At 43.4% G+C, this 18,980-nt stretch overlaps 2 protein-coding genes across 6 annotated transcripts in view; one reads left to right on the top strand and one right to left on the bottom strand.

The window, feature by feature from the left end:
* Window positions 1-7,180, bottom strand: part of LOC116596214 (proline-rich receptor-like protein kinase PERK2) — a 33,440-nt gene extending 26,260 nt beyond the window's left edge. For all 3 annotated transcript variants that reach the window (XM_032353350.1, XM_032353352.1, XM_032353351.1), the window contains exon 1: window positions 6,336-7,180. In XM_032353350.1, the coding sequence (XP_032209241.1) occupies window positions 6,336-6,884 (549 nt within the window). In that variant the 5' untranslated portion in view covers window positions 6,885-7,180. The remainder of the gene's footprint in view (window positions 1-6,335) is intronic.
* TAF1B (TATA-box binding protein associated factor, RNA polymerase I subunit B) overlaps window positions 6,521-18,980 on the top strand; it is a 74,167-nt gene continuing 61,707 nt past the window's right edge. For all 3 annotated transcript variants that reach the window (XM_032353348.1, XM_032353347.1, XM_032353349.1), the window contains exons 1-5: window positions 6,521-6,603; window positions 7,948-8,046; window positions 13,500-13,587; window positions 14,999-15,096; window positions 17,149-17,244. In XM_032353348.1, the coding sequence (XP_032209239.1) occupies window positions 6,586-6,603; window positions 7,948-8,046; window positions 13,500-13,587; window positions 14,999-15,096; window positions 17,149-17,244 (399 nt within the window). In that variant the 5' untranslated portion in view covers window positions 6,521-6,585. The remainder of the gene's footprint in view (window positions 6,604-7,947; window positions 8,047-13,499; window positions 13,588-14,998; window positions 15,097-17,148; window positions 17,245-18,980) is intronic.

The raw sequence follows: 18,980 nt of genomic DNA, 5'->3' as shown, positions 1-18,980 counted from the left end.
CAGTCAGAGGAGCCCTTTCCTCACGTCCCCACCGTGCCTGTACCACAGGCCCTCCCTTCCTGGTCCTGTCATGGCTGAATTGTCTCTGCTCCGGCCAATCCCTCTGCCTGAGCTGCTGACCCAGCCCCTCTCCCCAGCTCGGTGGGAGCCCCTGGAATCATTCCGTCTTCCCATGTCTGAAACAAGAAAGCCAAGAAACCAAACCAGAGAAACAAAAATCTGCCTCGGCTTTACGTTGCCTCCCAGTGATGACATTCTCAGCCTCCTTCCTGCTCCCTACTTCAGTATGTCGGAGTGGCCGGGTCTCGGTCCTTGGACCTTTCTAGCCACACACCCTTGATGAGTTTATCCACGCTCCTGACTCCCAGCCGTTAGCTTTCCCCTGAACATCAAACTCTTCTACTCAACAGCACCGCCTGGATACGAGTTCACATCACTAACTTAAGCATCCCAGCGAACTCTTGATTCTGGCCTCCACTCCGTCATTAAGCCTACATGTGTCTTCCGGGTCTCCACAGATGGCAACGGCACTCTGGTGCAGGCGCAGACCCAGAACTTTGCAGTCACCTTCACTCTCCTCTCTCTCAGCCCCCGCATCTGATCTCTCAGGAAGACTGTCCGTGCCTTTGAAACCCGCCCAGAAGTTGACTGTTTCTCTCAGTGTCTGCTCCCTCCCTCCCTGACATCCCCCTACTCCCCCCTTACTCTCCTCGTCCCTAGAGGGAGCCTTCCGAAATACGAGTCAGCTGCTGTCACTCTTCCGTCTTCCATCTCACTGAGAATAAAACCTGATGTCCTCCTATAATCCCCAAGACCTTATATCCCTGATCTGGCCCGGTCTCCTCCCTGACCTCATGGTCTCGGCCACACACCTCCTTGCTTTCTCAGGGCCACCTCACCGTCTCAGGGCCTTTGCACCTGAAGTGCTGATCCCCCACCTCCCTGCATGGCTCAGTCCCCCGCTTCTTTTAAATCTCGTGATTTTGCCTCAGGTTGTGATCTCAGGGTCCTAGGATAGAACCCCACGTCAGGCTCTACACTCAGTGGGGAATCTGCTTGGGGATTTCTCTCCCTCTCCCTCTGCCCCTCCCCTTTCTCTAAATTTGGTAAATAAATCTTAAAATAAAATAAAATAGCAACTCCCACCTCCAACCTTTCCTCCTGTCTATTCTATTTTCATGTTCTGCTTTCTCCTCATGGAAGTTTTTAGCCTCCTGACATATTTTTTAGTAATTTGCTTATGTATTTAGTATGTGTCTCTGACACCTAGAATGTAGGCTTCATGAGGTAGAGACTGTTTCTGTCCATTGCTTTATTCCAGGTGCCTAAACCAGTGTCTGGCACATGCTAGGCTCCCCCATTGCTTAAGGAATGAAAAAGTAACCACTTCTTTGGAAGACATGTGTTCTATGGAGACTGCATTTTGAGAATGAATGTTTGCGAATGTTCCCATTGGCGTGAAAATATTTTCTGTATCTTTGTGAGGTGTCTTTTTCTGTTATGATCCCTTTAAAAAGAAGTACTAAAGTAAACTAAATTTAAGACAAGAACTACAAATCTCTATCACATAGTGTTAAGACAAGATTAGTTTAATTACAATGTTCTTAATACTTTCATTGAAAGGGAGGTTATTTACATTAATAACTTATATTTTAGCTTATATTGATATTTATGAGTATTCTATAACATACATCATTATATGCTCAAAACTCTTTTCTGAGAGGTTGCTGTCAAAGGAGGAGGCTTTTGGATTGGATTAGTTCTGGGTGTGTATTTTAGGGTTTTGTTATAGAACATTCTAGTTCGAAAAGCATTTCCTGTGGCTATCCATTACTTTGTAACAAACTACTATGTATCATAACAAACTACGTCAGATTATTGGCTTAAAAACAAAAACCACTGTTTTTTTTTTTTTTTAATTTTATTTATTTATTTGACAGAGAGAGATCACAGGTAGGCAGAGAGGCAGACAGAGAGAGAGAAAGGAGGAAGCAGGCTCCCTGCTGAGCCTAGAGCCTGATGCGGGACTTGATCCCAGGACCCTGAGATCATGACCTGAGCCAAAGGCAGCGGCTTAACCCACTGAGCCACCCAGGCGCCCAAAACCACTGTGTTTATTTGGAATTCTGTCAGTCAGGAATTGGGGCAGGACTTGGCTGGGTGGTTTTCTGTTCCACGTAGCATGGGGCAGGGGCTGCATGTAGCTAGTAACCGGCTAGGCTGGGAGATCCCAGACTTCACTCATACGTCTGACACTTTAGTCCTCCGTGTCGCCTCCCTAGTACACATGGCGCGACTGGGCTTCCTCACAGCATGGCTGTCTGAAGGGAGTTGGACTTCTTGCCGCTGGCTTTTAGGACAGCATATTTGAGGAAAAGCAAAAGCTGCAAAGGCACTGCTTGAAGTTAGACAATACCATTGACTTAGCATTCTGTGGCTCCAAGCCGGCCACAAGACGATGGCTGATTCAAGGGGCAGGAAGAGGGACTGCATCTTCCAATGGGAAGACAGCAAAGAACGTACGTCCACTTTAAATCCACCACAGGCTTCTTTTGCACATCATGATTCTGTGAGATGCATCCGTGTTGTTGCCCGTAGCACGAATTCATTCTTTCTTTTTCCTCTATAGGATTCCATGGTATGACTATCACAATTAGCTATTGATTCTCCCATTGATGGACATTTGGTCGTTGTAATTTGGGGCTATTACAAGGAAAGCTTAACAAAGATACTTGCATGTATCTTTTGGTGAACACATGTACTAATTTGTCTTGGGAATGTATCAGAGGGTAGAACTGCTGAGTTGTAATTAGCACACAGTTAGCTTTTCCTCCAATTTTCCAAAATATTTCTGCCAGTTTACACTCCCATCAGCAATGTAGAAGAGACTGAGTTTATCTATGTTTTTTGCCAAACCTCGATATTGTCATTTTTTAAAAAAGATTTTATTTATTTATTTGACAGCCAGAGATCACAAGTAGGCAGAGAGAGAGAGAGGAGGAAGCAGGCTCCCTGCAGAGCAGAGAGTCTGATGAGGGACTCAATCCCCGGACCCTGAGATCATGACCTGAGCCGAAGGCAGAGGCTTAACCCACTGAGCCACCCAGGTGCCCTATATTGTCATTTTAACTTTGGCCATCCCAGTGGATGTGTTGTAGCATCTCCTTGTGCTTTTAATTTGCATTTTTCTGGTGAATCATAATGTTGAGCAGCTTTTCATGTATTCGTTGATCTTTTAACTATCCTCTTTGTGAAATAGTGCTTTTTTTTAATTTGTAGGAATGTATTTGTGGTGGGTATGTCTTTTGTTGAGTTTATCTATTGTACATATCTTTTCTCAGTCTTTGGGTTGCCTTAACAATGTCTTTTGATGAACTAAAGTTCTTAATTTTAATGAAGTCCAATGTAGCAATCTTTTCTTTCATGAAGACTGCTTTTAGGACTGTGCTTTTCAGGGAATCTGCCCTGTCTCAAGTCAGAGAGATACTTTCTGATTCTTTTTCTAGAAGCTCTATAGCTTTACTTAGTACATGTGGGGCTGTGGTCCATTTCAAATTAATTTTTGTATTGCAAAGGACTTGCATTCAATTTGCTGATATTTTGTTTGGAATTTTTACATCTGCTTCTGAAACAGAACAGACTTTTTTTACTCTCTTTCAAATATCCCTGCCACGATTTGATGTCAAGGTTATGCTAGCCTTATAAGATGTTCTGGTAACTGCACTCACTTTTCCCATTATTTAGAAGTCTGTGTTCGATGGGTACTATTTCCTTCTCAAACATCTGGTAGAATTTACTATCTTTAATTCATATGAAATTGGGGTTTTCTTAGTGAGATTATTTTATACATAGAATATACTTCTTAAATAAATTGTTCAGATTTTCTATTTCTTCTACATACCTTTCAGAAACTTGTATTTTTCTAGGAATTTTTCCATCACATCAAAATTTCAAATTTCTCGGCCCAGAGTTACTGGCTCTATTACAGAATTGAGTAATGATTAGTGTTGGTTTCTGTGTCTGTTACTTATGTGGAACCTTGGGTACAGGAGCTTCTTGTGCATAATAGCAGAGCTGGGGTCCTTGCTAGGATTTGGGTCCACCTTTCTTAGGTTTGGAGGGTTAAACATATTTCTTTCTGATGTACACATTCTTTCTTTAGACATGTTAATACATTCAGTCAGGATGTTCAGTAAAATACTGGCCCAGACTCCTCAGTCCCTTTAAAGATTTATTATCTCTGCCCTAATTTTATTTCTCTGTTTCCTCTTCTTGGGCTACCTCGATATTGCTCCACCATTCCACCTCTATGTAGCTCAACAGTTTTCCAGAAATTTATCTACAGGGCGCCTGGGTGCCTCAGATGGTTAGCATCTACCTTCGGCTCAGGTTAAGATCTTGGGGTCCTGGGATGGAGTCCCCTGCTCAGCTGGGGGTGGGGAGGGTCTGCTTCTCCCTCTCTCTCTGCCCTTCCCCTCATGCTCTCACTCTGGCTCTGCCTCTCTCAAATGGATAAATAAAATCTTAAAAAAGAAAAGAAAAGAAGTATACCCACATTCAAGATCACCTCTGCCATAAGGCAGAAACCAGTTCACTGAGCACTTCCACCATTGATAATTTCCATTAGACCAAAAAGAAAAAAAAATCTGTGCCAATCTGATAAGCAAAAATGGCACCTGAGCCAGAGGTTTTAAGAACTGCATACTAAAGCTTTTCTGCTAAAACCCTCCTTTAAGTCTTATAGTCTAAGAAAACATTTTCTTCCAAAGGGCTGACTTTGCTCAAAACACTTAATTTTCTGTGAAGGAATGGCTGGAAAAATCTGTGATTCATTTCTGTGAAATCACATGTCCAAAGTCTCAAATCAAGGTATGTCATCTGTTTCAACCATTTTGCATATACATGAAAATCTTACAAGTCATTCATCTACTCAACAAATATTTATCGATCACTTCCTATTAGCTAAGTACTATTCCAGGTCCTGGATATATTAGCAATAAACAAAAAGACAAAGATTCCTGATCTCGTATTTTAGTTCAATACATTAACTCTTCAGCTGTGCATTCAGTACTGTCCCTTCCTGTTCTATTATTTCAACAGCTGAAATCACGAGAGATCTAGAAAATAAAAGGTTTATCACCAAGCTGTTCTTAGGGCAATCCTCATGCTGTACGGATAGGGAAGGTTTCTCAGAAAGAGTCTGAAGTTGCACAGAGCCACGCTTGGCAAATGACATGGGTGACATAAATGGACAGGACATTTGTCTAGTGCCACGCTAAAATAATGAGACGGACTTCTCCATGGGACTGGGGGGTCTCCTGAGGGCTGGGACGCTTCACCTCTCATTTCCCAATTGCCCACACAGTGCCTGGCATGCAGTGGGTGCTTAATTAACTTGGGGAAATAAATGAATCGACAAGCAAACGAGGAGTGAGTGAATAGACAGCCAGTCCCTCTCTATTCTTCTCTAGTCTCATGACTTTAAATGCCATCTGGATAGAGGGAACTCCCGAGTGTGGATCTCCAATCCAGAATCCACCTGAGAATGCTGCACTCCCAGGTCAAACTGTCTTTTCATCCTGCCTGGAGGTCTTAGCAGCATCTCGAACTTCGCAGGTCCAAAATCAAACTCCTGGTTCCTCCTCTACCCTGCCCCAAACGGTCCCACCCACAGCCTGCCCCTACTCGGCCAGACCTCACCCTCCCAGCACTCAGGGCAGAAACCTTGAGGTCACCCTTGCGTCTTTCTCCTACCGCCCTCCTCCTGTCCATGAAGATGCCCTTACGGCTCTCCCTTCACAATCTGTGCTTCCAGAATCTCTGTGATTCTCAGTCTCTAGTGCTTTCACCTGGTTCAAGCTCCCATGGGATCTTGTCTGGATTATTTCCCTGGTCTCCTGACTTGCCTTCTGCCCTCGCCCCCATCAGCCTTCTCCCCGCAAGGGTCACACTGGTCTCTCAAACAGAAGTCGGACCGTGTAATTCCTCCAACAGCTTCCAAGTAAAATCCTCGCCCAATACGAGCACTCCGGAGCGGATGCTTACAGAGGAGGCAACTGAGGCACGGGGAGCTGGAAACGGTGACTGCCCCCAGGTCTACCTCAGCAGCCTTGTTCCTTCCTCCAGAACCCCACGCCCCTCCCGTGCCAGGGAGAGCCGCAACCGAGCGGACTCGGGGAGCCGCCGCCGTCCAGGCCGGGGCGGGCGGGCGGGCGGGCAGCCACCGCCTCCCCGGCAGCGAGCGGGGATAGATGGTCCCGCTTGTTAGCCGAGCGGGACCGAATCAGCTCCGCAGTCGGCGCGCCGCGTCTCTTCCCGAGGTCGGCTCCAGTTACCTGGACTGGAGAAAGGCATGAAGTCTGGGAGGGGGCTGCAGGGGTGGCGGAGCTTCCCTCCCGGAGCGGGCGGAGACGACCCCGCATCCCCAGGCGTCCGGAACCCGAAGCCGCGGCCTCGGTTTCCGCCCGGCGGGTTCCTGCCGGCGCTCCCGGAAGCTGCGCTCGCTGCCTGGGTAACGGGCCCGGAAGCTGCGCTCGCTGCCGGGGTAACGGGTCCGGCGGGGACGGCGGCGGCGGCGACGCAGTTATGGACCTGGAGGAGGCGGTGAGCGAGCCGGGAGCCCTGCGGGCCCGACGGCGGGGCGGGAGGGGAGTGAGGCGGAGAGAAGAGGCTGGAGGACGCCGACTGGCCGCTGGCCGGAGGAGGGCGGGCGGAAGGCCGCGGGGCGGGGAAAGGGATGGGGCTGGCGGGCCGGGCGTGCGCGCGTTTTGGGGCGCTGGGTGAGGTCGTGGGTGAAGGGAGGGCGGGGCGTTAGTCCGTGTGGGTGTGTTTCGGGAGCGGGATGGAGTTGTGGGTTTTATGGGGTGGCCACCCACGAGGCCCATCCCCTGTGGACCGGGCCACCCACAGGTTCCCTTTGATCCCGGGGTGGGCGTGGGAGGGCCGGCCGGGAACGGGCTGGCTTCTGAGCGAGCCCCCCACCCCCGCCCGCTGTCTCTGCGGACCCTCGCCGCGGCCTGGGGAGGGATCCCAAATTCGGGTGTGACTCACTCCAGGTAATGCTCGGGAGTCACTGCAGACCTTCCCGACTCGCTGAAACAGATTCGGCGCTCGGTTTTGACATACATGAGATGCTGCATTCTTTGGCCGAATTGGGCAGTTGGATCGGCGGTGAGGTCCAGGACCGGTGGTCCGGTGCCCGTCTTGGTGCGCACAGACGCACCGCGGTGGTGGAAGGCCTTGCCTGTTAGACGTTCAGTGAATGTGTATCGAGCGACGGTGACCGACGTCTGTCCGTGCTGGGTTAATGACGTCAGTAGCCCTGTCTCACCACTGACCTGCGTTCGCTGTAGTAGGCATCGTGTCTCTTTGCTCACCACTGAATCCCCGGCCCCCAGTTAAATGCCCCGTGCGTACATAGGCCATTTTCCTTCTGGTGCTGAATGATTAAATTGAAACTTGGAACAACCCCAATAAAAAGCCGGTTCTTTTGTGGTATGTGTTTTTCGTCTCATTGCGAAAGTTCCAGATCGCATGCAATTTTTATTTTTAAAGTCTTCTCTTTACTTAAATCTCGTCCTCTTTTTTTCCTCAGGGCACTCTCCAGGAGCTTTATTAATTCATCCTTTTTTTTCTTTTTTTTTTTTTTTTTCCATTTTACCCCTACCACCTTTTCTTCTTTTTTTTTTTTTTTTCCCTCCTCACAGCATATTTTAGAAACTTTTAAAATCATTTAATTTCATTTCAGACTATTCAGAAGACTGAACTGTTCTTCTCTTTGTTTATAGTTAGTCTCTCTGGTACATTTTTTAATTTTCTATGGCTTTTTTGTTTGTTTTTTATCTGTAGGGTAAAATTGCAGGGAACCCTTTAGGTAGAACTGTAGGATTTAGGTGCAGTGTATTGGAAATGGTTTAATGGTAACACCTTTCCTGTCTTCTCCTATAGAAAGAGTTCAAAGAAAGATGCACTCAGTGTGCTGCTGTCTCTTGGGGTCTTACTGATGAAGGCAAATATTATTGCACTTCTTGCCACAACGTTACAGAAGTAAGTAACATATGTCATTTAAGAATCTGCTAAGGTTTTTAAAATTATGGTTTTAGCCCGATATGTGGCATAGTTCCCAAATAATATGTTTTTGTCACTCCTGCAGTGCCCAAATTCCAAGAATAAAAGTAGTCTTCCAGGTGCTTACATGTGAGCTAAGTAATGAGTAAATTAGATTTAGGATGGGTTTTTGAAATGATGTTGGGCCTCATTGGTAAATAATTTCATGATTCAGACTGTGTAGTAAGAGGGAAAATAATTAAAGTCATACTTAGAAGATGAGGCAGTTTTTTTATTAGTTAATACTCATGGAAGAGTTTTTAATATATTGGTAGCTTAAAGGTTTGGAACATGGAATGTTAGAAAGATTGAGGACTTTTGGGAGTATTGGAAATAAGCTTCATTGTCATTTTATCTTTGTTTAGTACTTTAGAGATTACAAGGTGTTTTCTTATCCATTATTTCATTTTCTCCTCATAGCCACCTGTGAGATATACTATTGCCTGTCCATTGATGGGGAAAGTAGGACTCATGATGAGTGAGCTTGCCAAAGTCACACAAGTACACAGTGTTGAGCCAGGACGTGAACCTGAGTCTTCCGACTACAGTGGCCATTTGACTCCTCACACCGGCCTCTTACATTAGAGATTGTCATGCTGTCTTGCATGTAACCTTGGTAGATAGGCCCCCCTTCACACTGAGAGTCCTAGGTCCTGTTCCAGTTACCACACATTCCGGGCAGTATAACCAAAATAATCCAGGGGTGTGGACAGTCTGCTACTGGACAGGCTGAACATGCCAGGACTCCTCTCTGGAAAAAGATTGGCTCCAGGTCTGTAGAGCCCGGAAGGAACAAGTATTACATTAACCATATAGACTTAAGAAAGGCAAATTTGGGACAGAGGAAAGTAACTCTGTAGACTTAGGCTTTTGGTCAAGGTGGAGTAACAGGAACCAGATTTACCTTCCTACCTTAAACAACCAAAAACTTGAGCAAAATATATAAAACAACTAAAGAAAAATTTCCTTTGAGGAAAAGTGGCTGATTTACGTTGTTGATCGCACAGAGCCTTTCTTGAAACAGTCATCGTTCTTCGGTATACAGTGCAGTCCTTGTGCCTACGCCTGCTTCCCACTTAAGTCACACAGAGTATTTAAAAAATGCTAGCTCAGTGAAGCTTTGTGGGTGGTGGATATTTCATTATCTTTTTTTTTTTTTAAAGATTTTATTTATTTATTTGACAGAGAGAGATCACAAGTAGGCAGAGAGGCAGGCAGAGAGAGAGGAGGAAGCAGGCTCCCTGCTGAGTAGAGAGCCCGATGCGGGACTTGATCCCGGGACCCCGAGTTCATGACCTGAGCCGAAAGCAGCGGCTTAACCCACTGAGCCACCCAGGTGCCCCGATATTTCATTATCTTGATGTGATGGTTTCATAAGGATGTAGGTATGTGTAGATACACATGCATAGGTATACACATGACCTTGTACACTCTATTTTTTATTTTTTAATTTTAATTTTTTTAAAAGATTTTATTTATTTATTTGACAGAGAGACCACAAGTAGGCAGAGAGGCAGGCAGATAACGGGGGGAAGCAGGCTCCCTGCTGAGCAGAGAGCCCTATGCAGGGCTGGATCCCAGGACCCTGAGATCATGACTTGAGCCAAAGGCAGAGGCATAACCCATTGAGCCACCCGGGCGCCCCTATTTTTTATTTTTTTTAAAGATTTTATTTACTTAAGAGAGAGCATGCACACATGCAGGAGAGAAAGAGCGCGTGGTGGGGGTGCAGCGGGAGACGCAGAGGCAGACTCCCTGCTGAGCAGGGATCCTGATGCTGGGTCCCAGGACCCTGGAACCATGACCTGAGCTGAAGACAGATGCTTAACTGACTGAGCCACTCAGGCGCCCCATCCTTTATTATTTTAAGATTTATTTATTTATTTTAGAGAGAGAAGGTGTGTAAGCATGAGTGGGGAGTGGGGCAGAGGGAGAAAATCTCAAGCAGACTCCTCGCTGAGCATGGAGCCTGACTTGTGGCTCTGTCCCATGACCCTGAGATCATGACCTGAGCTTAAATCAAGAATCAGACCCTCAGCCGACTGAGCCACCCAGACGCCCCAACACGTACACTTTAAACATATGCAGTTTGGCCCTCTCTGCTTTGATGCCGGGGAGGCACTAGCAGTGTTACCCAGGATTGATTCTGTAGCAGCAGTGCAAACATAAACACAACAAGGGATGGTTGTGTCTGATTGGACTATTTACCATTAGTACGTGAAGTCAGCATGCTATTTTTGTGGAAATTGAACTGCATTAACTAATTGCCTCTTATTTCTGTCTTTGATAATGTTCCTGTTTGATTCTGATAAAATCTACTGCAGTCATTTTAACTTGAAAGATCCTAATACCACTACACTAAATAGTTCCACATTTGAAAGACAACCTATATAGAGTAACTTGTCAAGAATGTAGCATTCTTTCTTTTTTTTTTAAGATTTATTTGGGGCGCCTGGGTGGCTCAGTGGGTTAAAGCCTCTGCCTTTGGCTCAGGTCGTGATCCCAGAGTCCTGGGATGGAGCCCCTCGTCAGGCTCTCTGCTCAGTGGGGAGCCTGCTTCCTCCTCTCTCTCTCTCTCTCTCTCTCTCTCTGCCTGCCTGCCTCTCTGCCTACTTGTGATCTCTATCTGTCAAATAAATAAATAAAATCTTTTTAAAAAAAGATTTAAAAAATTTTTTTATTTTTTTTTAAAGAGTTTTATTTTTTTTATTTGAGAGAGAGACAGTGAGAGCGAGCATGAGAGGTGAGAAGGTCAGAAGGAGAAGCAGACTCCCCATGGAGCTGGGAGCCTGATGTGGGACTCGATCCCGGGACTCCGGGACCGTGACCTGAGCCAAAGGCGGTTGCTTAACCAACTGAGCCACACAGGTGCCCCCCGAAAAAAGATTTATTTATTCATGTTAGAGAGAGAATGCGAGCAGGGACAGGGGCATAGAGAGTGAATCTCCAGCAACTCTGAGCTGAGCGTGGAGCATGATGTGGGGCTCAGTCTCATGACCCCGGGATCATGACCTGAACTGAAACCAAGACTCTGACACTTAACCAACTACACCACCCAGGTGCGACAAGGATGTAGCTTCCTAAAGCTGGGCAGAATCTCTATATAGGCCAAGAACCTAACTCAGGGCCTTCCATATGATAGGCAGAGCTATGACTGTACAATTCCAGTGGTTATTCTTGGCTTCGTGGTCCCCAGGCATGTTCTTTGTATAGCATGTGATGTGATCTGTGCTGCCTGGAGTGGGGTGCTGTGTGCTGGCCATGTTGATACCTAGTGGGTGGAGGATGGCCAATGAGACGTAGTTCTAGCTATGTAGAGTAGAGGTCATGGTGCAGCTTTCTCGTTTTTTTCTGTACCCTCATTGCCCTCCAGGTCTTACCTTGTTTGTAATTCTCAGGCTGTGGATACTTGCTATAATCTGGGAAAAGGCCTTCTGAATTAGTAAAAGAATAAGAATGTTACATTGGTGTATTTTAAATAGGAAAACCTTTTTCAGGTCTTAAATCTAGCCAATTTAGACAACGGATGTTCTTGTAGATATTTCATAAAGGTATAGACTAGACTTGTGTGAGTTCAATAGATTTTTATGACTATAACATTAGATTTATTGTAGAAAATTTAGAAATTAAAAAAATAAATAGAATGAAATAATTGCATATGCTTTCAGAACAATGTATATATCTGTGTCTGTAATATCTATAGAAAATGTTCGTAACAACTTGTTTTTAGGCTTTTAATAATGTTTATTGATACCTGAAGAAATCTGTCCATAAAAATAAAACTTATCTACTATTTGGGAAAAAAAAAAGTTAGAAATTATGAAGATGAAAGCTAAAATCACCAGTAATCTTGGGGCACCTGGCTGGCTCAGTCAGTTAAGCATCTGCCTTCAGCTCAGGTCATGAGCCCAGGGTCTTGGGATCAAGTCTCATGTGCAACTCCCTGCTCAGCGGGGAGTCTCCTTGTCCCTCTCCTTCTGCCGCTCCCCCTGCTTGTGTTTTCTCTCTCTCTGTCAAATAAATAAAATCTTTGAAAAAAATAATAAAAATAAAATTACCAGTAATCTCAGTAGTCAACATTTAAGTGCTTCCTTTTAGGCTAGTTTTTTCCTGTGTATGGAAGGGAAAGGGGATGTGGGGGAGCACTTTTGAATCTTCTATCTTAATTAAATATTTTCCTGGGTTATTCTAAACATTTGTGTACTGTCTTATTGCCTACATAAATATCCCACAATATAACCATTCAGTAATTTAATTAATTATAGATCCAGTTTTAGATATTTAGTTTTTTCTAGCTTTTAGTTATTTCACATTTCATTTAGTCCAGATTTTAAGCCTTTTTATCCCTGCCTACTCTTAATACATTGTACCCGTCTTTGTAGGGTAACTGCTTTGGTATGTATTGTTGTATCTTCTGTTTTCAGTGTGGCCAACCCAGTCCGACAGAATGGCTTCGAATGTGGCTTCTGTGACTAGAGGAAATACATTCCCCAAATCCTCTTGTTAAAGATGTTTCTTTTACTCTTAATGAAGGCTGAAGATAAACTTCATTCCAATCTCTTAAACTGAGAGAAATACACAAATCTTGCCTGTTTTTAAAAAATCTTCACCTCTCTTCCCTTATTAAGACTTAATTCCTTTATTCTGGTTGTGAGAGAGGCAGAATACGAGGTCCCAGCTCTTGAGAGCACTGGGAGTTGAAGACCGTGGGATGAATTATACTCACCATTTAGTCATTCTAAAATTGTGTAGGCTTGGGGCGCCTGGGTGGCTCAGTGGGTTAAGCCGCTGCCTTCGGCTCGGGTCATGATCTCGGGGTCCTGGGATCGAGTCCCGCATCAGGCTCTCTGCTCAGCAGGGAGCCTGCTTAATAAAAAAAAAAAATAAAAAAAAAATAAAATTGTGTAGGCTTGATTAAAAATAAAAAGTAGTACTTTCATAATTTCAGAAATGAAAACTGTATTATTAAAATATATAGAAAAGCAAGATGAAACGAATCTGTATGTAGCATAGTCCTTGCTGGTTATAATAAATACAGTTTTCTTAATTCCGGAGTGTGTTTGGATGGAGGAAAGAGGGAACAAATTTTATTTTAACATTAGGTTTCGTTTGAAAAAATTAGAAAGTGACTTAAAATAAAACTTTATTCATTTGCCAGGCTTTTCTTTAGTGTTTACTGTGTTCCAGGTACTGTTTTGGTTAGTGAAAAATTTTGAGTGAAAAAGCAATGTAAAGGTTAACCAAAATGTTACAGTTGATATAGTTTTCCCAAAATGTTACTGTTCTTAATCCTGGCACTCACAGTTTGGTTCATTATACTCCCACAGCATGCTTGGAAATATATTTAGGGAGATGTAAAACTACCTTTTTAATGGTATGTCTGTCTCCTGCAGAGATCTAAGGAAGTCATAAACACTGGGGCTATTCCTAATACTAAAATACAAGCCATCAACCGGGGACTTAAAAGAAAAAGAAAACTCGGTAAGCCCTTTCTTCATATATGCTTAGGGATGTGGTAGTGGAATTTTAAATAGATTCTCGAGAAGTTGCCAGCTTTGTAAATCGGTCATCCAGAGTGGAATGAAATTGTTGATGGTAAAATTGGAAGTAAGTATCTTTAAGCATATCCTGTTTTCATCCTGCTTACGGTTGTGAGTTACTTTTCAAGTGGAGCAACTATTATGCAAAAAATAATGGAGTGTATTCCCTCTTATCTGTTGGCACGTTTCTGTTCTTGTGATCTATTGGGAATATGATTTTTCCGTGGTTTTAAAGAAAAATGTTTTCTGAAATGATTCAAGTATGGAATTGTCGGGTTAGGCAAGTTTAACGTGATGTTCAACTTTTAGAAACCCATTTCTCACACTCAATTTTGAACACACCCTTTTAAAATAGGAAAATTATTTTCCTTAAAATAATCTCCGCACGGGTGTGCTCTGAAAGGTAATCTACTTCATTAATCCAGTGAGTACATATAATTAGTCATGATTGAGAATAATCTGAGGTAATGTCTAACTGAGGCTTTTTATTTCTGTGACTACGTAGGGCCAGATTCTCCAGTTTGAAAAAGGCTAATGATAGGGGGGATTCTTATAGGTGAGGAAGCTTTAAGGATGCACACACATGAAATACAGATATATCAGTGTTTGTGAAATATCTCTATGAAATACACTGTTATTCTTAGATGAATAACAGACAGAAAGCCTAAATGCTAACTTTTGTTTCTGTTTAACCTTTAATAGTGACTATTTTTGTTAGGCTAGAAGCTGGTTACTTTTTAATTACATTTTATTAGAGTAGAACTTTATTAATTTGGATGTGACTTAAGTAACTAAAATGTAGAGTTTCAACTTAAATTGCTGCAGGAAATTTAGGTGCTTTAAATTAGCTGTTAAGTGCCTTACATTCAACTTTTTTTTTTTTTTTTTAAGATTTTATTTATTTATTTGACAGACAGAGATCATGGGTAGGCAGAGAGGCAGGCAGAGAGAGAGAGAGGAGGAAGCAGGCTCCCCGCTGAGCAGAGAGCCCGATGTGGGGCTTGATCCCAGGACCCTGGGATCATGACCTGAGCCGAAGGCAAAGGCTTTAACCCACTGAGCCACCCAGGCGCCCCTACATTCAACTTCTTTAACCCTGCATAGTTTCTAAGTCTATAAAATGAGAATGTTAATACCATTTGCAATGGAAAATAGAAACTCTGAATTTAGAATATAGCTTTAGCGTTTGTGTCCATATTTGCTGGATTGGAAACAGAAGATTATAAGGATGGAAATCCTATTCAGGAATATAAAACACTTCGAGCTGTAATGTGTAAAACACAGTTGTAACTCTGTAGTAGCATGTGGTAAGTAGGAGTACAAGTGTCTGAACCGTGTTATCTGTCGTCTAGAGAAAGGCTGGGATTGGTATGTGTGTGAAGGTTTTCAGCAGATACTTTATCAACAAGCAGAAGCCTTAAAGACCCTTGGAGTCGGCCCAGAATTAAAGGTAAGTCCATTGTGTGTGTATGCAGTCCTATGTTTTGTTTGAAGAACAGTAAGATTTGGAGTGAAACTAAGGAGAAAAGTAGGATTATCAGTAATGATACTAGGACTCCTGAAGGGATCATCTTTTCTGATGTTTTTGCTTTACTTCTTTCATTAGATTGATAATTCTCAGAGTGTGTTCTACAGGGTATTAATAAGCAAAGAACCAAAAGAAAATAAAAAAGGTTTTAATCTTCAGATAATTAGGAAACATTAAGTTAAATAAAGTAAAACAAATAACTTTGCAGACGTTTTGGTGTCTTTTATGTGTTAATGTGCTTGTTTGATTTCCAAGGGGATGTAGTATCCAGTATTCACAACTTGAGAACAATGTCCTTTAGTGTGCTATGTACGTGCTTGCGTGGCATTGATCAGGATTTTGAGTTCCAGAATGTGCTTTGGGGAGTGATAGATTAGGCCTGTGGTTCTCAATCTTGAATGTATACCAGAATCACCTAAACACAAGTTAATGAACCTCATTCTGGAGTTTCCAATTCAGTAGGTCATTGCTAACAAGTTCCCAGGTGACACCGATGCTGCTGGTCCAGGGACCACACTTGGACTTTGCTGCCCCTCCAGAGTACCACAGTATCCCTGCTGTTGCGTGAACTTCATGTTTCTTCATCTGGTTGAAGCCATTTCAGGAATTGTTTAGAAAGCCAGTTGGTTCTCGTATACTCCCTTTGTACCCATTATTGGGTACAACTTGCCAGCCTAGTTGGAGAGAGGGTTCTCTGCATGTGTGGAATGAGTAAACATGAAATGATAGGACAGTGTGCTCATAAGTGCCATTGAGGGCAAAAAGAGAAGGTAGAAAGATCAATGTGGATTGAAGTCACCAAGGAAAGATTTGTAAAGGAGCCTTTGTTGTTCAAACCAGTGTTTGGGGCAAGCCAGTAGGAATGCCCTCTAGAATGATGCATGGCCCAGGACGACTCTGGGCTTACCCTGAGAGGTATTATAGGATTTAAAAATACAAAACCAGGGGCGCCTGGGTGGCTCAGTGGGTTAAGCCGCTGCCTTCGGCTCAGGTCGTGATCTCAGGGTCCTGGGATCGAGTCCCGCATCGGGCTCTCTGCTCAGCGGGGAGCCTGCTTCCCTTCCTCTCTCTCTGCCTGTCTCTCTGCCTACTTGTGATCTCTCTCTGTCAAATAAATAAATAAAATCTTTTAAAAAAAATAAAATAAAATAAATAAAAATACAAAACCATAAGTGGGGCACCTGGGTGTCTCAGTTCGTTAAAAATTCAAAAATGTGAGAGACCAGATGGCACCCGCAGTGGTGATCTGGGGGTTTGTGAAATCTGGGGCTTTCTTTCAAGTCATCCTATGTTATAAATGCTTTGTGATCTATAATTTCATATAGTTATACCAACCAACTACAGTGGGGTTTACTCCTATATGGTTTTCTACCCACTTCACCAGGGTTAATCCCGAAAACAGTTCTGTGTGAAATTAGCCAATGAACATAACTGTTTAGACCTGACCATTTAAATGGCACAGGAATGGCATTATGCTAAGAACACAGGGTTTTCTATTTACCGGGTGGGTCACTTTGGCCAATTTACTCAGTTTCTTCAGTGGTAGAATGGAGCTTGCAGTGTTGTGTTTGAACTAATGGATACCTCTTACCTAGCAGGTGATGAATAAATAGAAAAGTTGCTTTGTTATCTTATTTTACTTCCACTTGGACCCAATAGCAGCTTTGCCTCTATTAGAAGTGTGGTCATATAGGAGTTGCTTTCTTTCTCTCATTCTTAATATACTAAACTTACAAAAGGAAGGGTTTCAACTAGGTGATCTGTTTGGAATTAGGCTCTTCTTTAAAAATCTAAGATTATGAAGAATTTATTCAGTGTTTCCCATATACCTGATTTTGCAATGATAATTCTTTTTAAGAAATGTAACTAAGAAGGTAAGAAGACATTTAGATGGAGGGAAGTGTATAAAGTATAAGTGGTCTGGATGGACCAGTGTGCTTGCCGTAATCACTACTCATTTCCCTTCTACCTTAGGATGAAGTTTTGCATAACTTTTGGAAGCGCTACCTGCAGAAGAGCAAGCAGGCCTATTGTAAGAACCCGGTTTATATCAGGGGAAGGAAAGCTACGGTAAGTCACGAGTGAGAAGCGGGATAAAAAGCCGTTTCTGGTGTGATGCAGAGATGAAGACCGGTCCAGTGTCATCTGGATTTATGATGTCAGAGAATTGTCAGGGAAGAGTGTTCTCTTGTAGTCCAGAAGGAAAGGGTCACTGAGCTAGACACTGGAATTAATTTTGACTTCTTATTGGACTAGTTGAAACAAATTTGTACTTAACTTCTAAATAGAAGCTTAAGGACTTTCCATGAATTGTAGTATTAAAAAAATTTTTGGCACGTTTTTCCTTTTGCTTAGAATACCCACTTACCTGGTATTTCATGACGCAGCTCAGTTATCTCTGCTCAGCAGGCTTTATGTGAAGAAAAGTAAGTCTGGATGCCTCACCACCCGTTCCCATCGTCCCCAGAGCATTTACATTATTAGTTTGCTTTTAACTGCGTTATGGATGTGCCGTGGGACATTTCATTGGGGCTACAGGAAGGTTCCGCCTCTGAGAAAGGCACGTTTGATAAACTGCTATGTTTGATGTGTGGTACTTACTCTCCAGGGCTGAGAAGAGATTCCAAATCTATTTGATATACATTTCTTAAGAGCTTGGAGTCTTGGCCCAGTGGATCCTTGTTTGGTTGGAGTCACCGGGGTTCCACATGCAGAGCTGAGTGACCCAGAGAAGTCCAGGTCTAAGTGAAGGGAATAGGTCCCGAGAAGGAGAAGGTTAGAGCAGCGGAGCCGTGTGAGAGAGAATGGTGGAAGGGGCACTGACCTAAGCAATTCGTGTAGGAAGCTTCCATTTTGCACCTGGGACCGTGCATTTAAACTCACTCCAGAGGAATAACTTGAACAGACAATTTTACAGTGATGAAGTTATGAAATACCATCCTCTCTTGATGCAGGAGGCAGGTGCCGCTCAAGAAAACAAGATGCCACGTGGGTCTTAGGTGACACTTCGAAAGAGAAAAGAAAAGAAAAGAAAGAGCCATCCAGGCTGTTAAGAATCTGATCTTAGGGCACCTGGGCAGCTCAGTCAGTTAAGCATCTGCCTTCTGCTCAGGTCATGAGCCCAGCATCCTGGGACTGAGGCTCAGGTCAGGCTCCCCGCTCAGCGGGGAGTCTGCTTCTCTGTCTGCCATTCCCCCCACTTGCGTATGTGCGTGCACGTGCACGTGTGCACGTGCTCTCTCTCTGTCAGATAAATAAATCTTTTTAAAATTTTTTTATTTCTTTTTTTATGAAGTATGTGTCATCTGTTTTATTAGTGTTCTCCATTGGGGTTAAAATCAAAATCCATTAAAATCCTAGAGGAGAACACAGGCAGCAACCTCTTCGACCTCTGCTGCAGCAACTTCTAGATAGACATGTCTCCAAAGGCAAGGGAAAGAAAGGCAAAAATGAGCTATTAGGACTTAAGCAAGATAAAAAGCTCTTGCACAGTTGACAAAACCAAAAGACAGTTGACAGAATGGGAGAAGAGTTTTGCAATTGTTTTATCAGATAAAGGGCTAGTATCCAAAATCTGTAAAGAACTTACCAAACTTAACACCCAAAGAAAATAATCCAATTGAGAAGTAGACAGAAGACATGAACAGACCTTTCTGCAAAGAAGGCATACAGTCGACCAACAAACACATGAAAAAAATGCTCAACATCACGCCATCAGGGAAATACAAATCAAAACCACAGTGAGATACCACCTCACACCAGCCAGAATGGCTAAAATCAGTAAGTCAAGAAATGATAGATGTTGG

Source organism: Mustela erminea, chromosome 7, assembly GCF_009829155.1.
Source record: "Mustela erminea isolate mMusErm1 chromosome 7, mMusErm1.Pri, whole genome shotgun sequence".
Taxonomy (NCBI): Eukaryota; Metazoa; Chordata; class Mammalia; order Carnivora; family Mustelidae; genus Mustela; species Mustela erminea.
The sequence above is the reverse complement of the archived record's forward strand: the minus strand, read 5'-3'. Positions and strand labels throughout refer to the sequence as shown.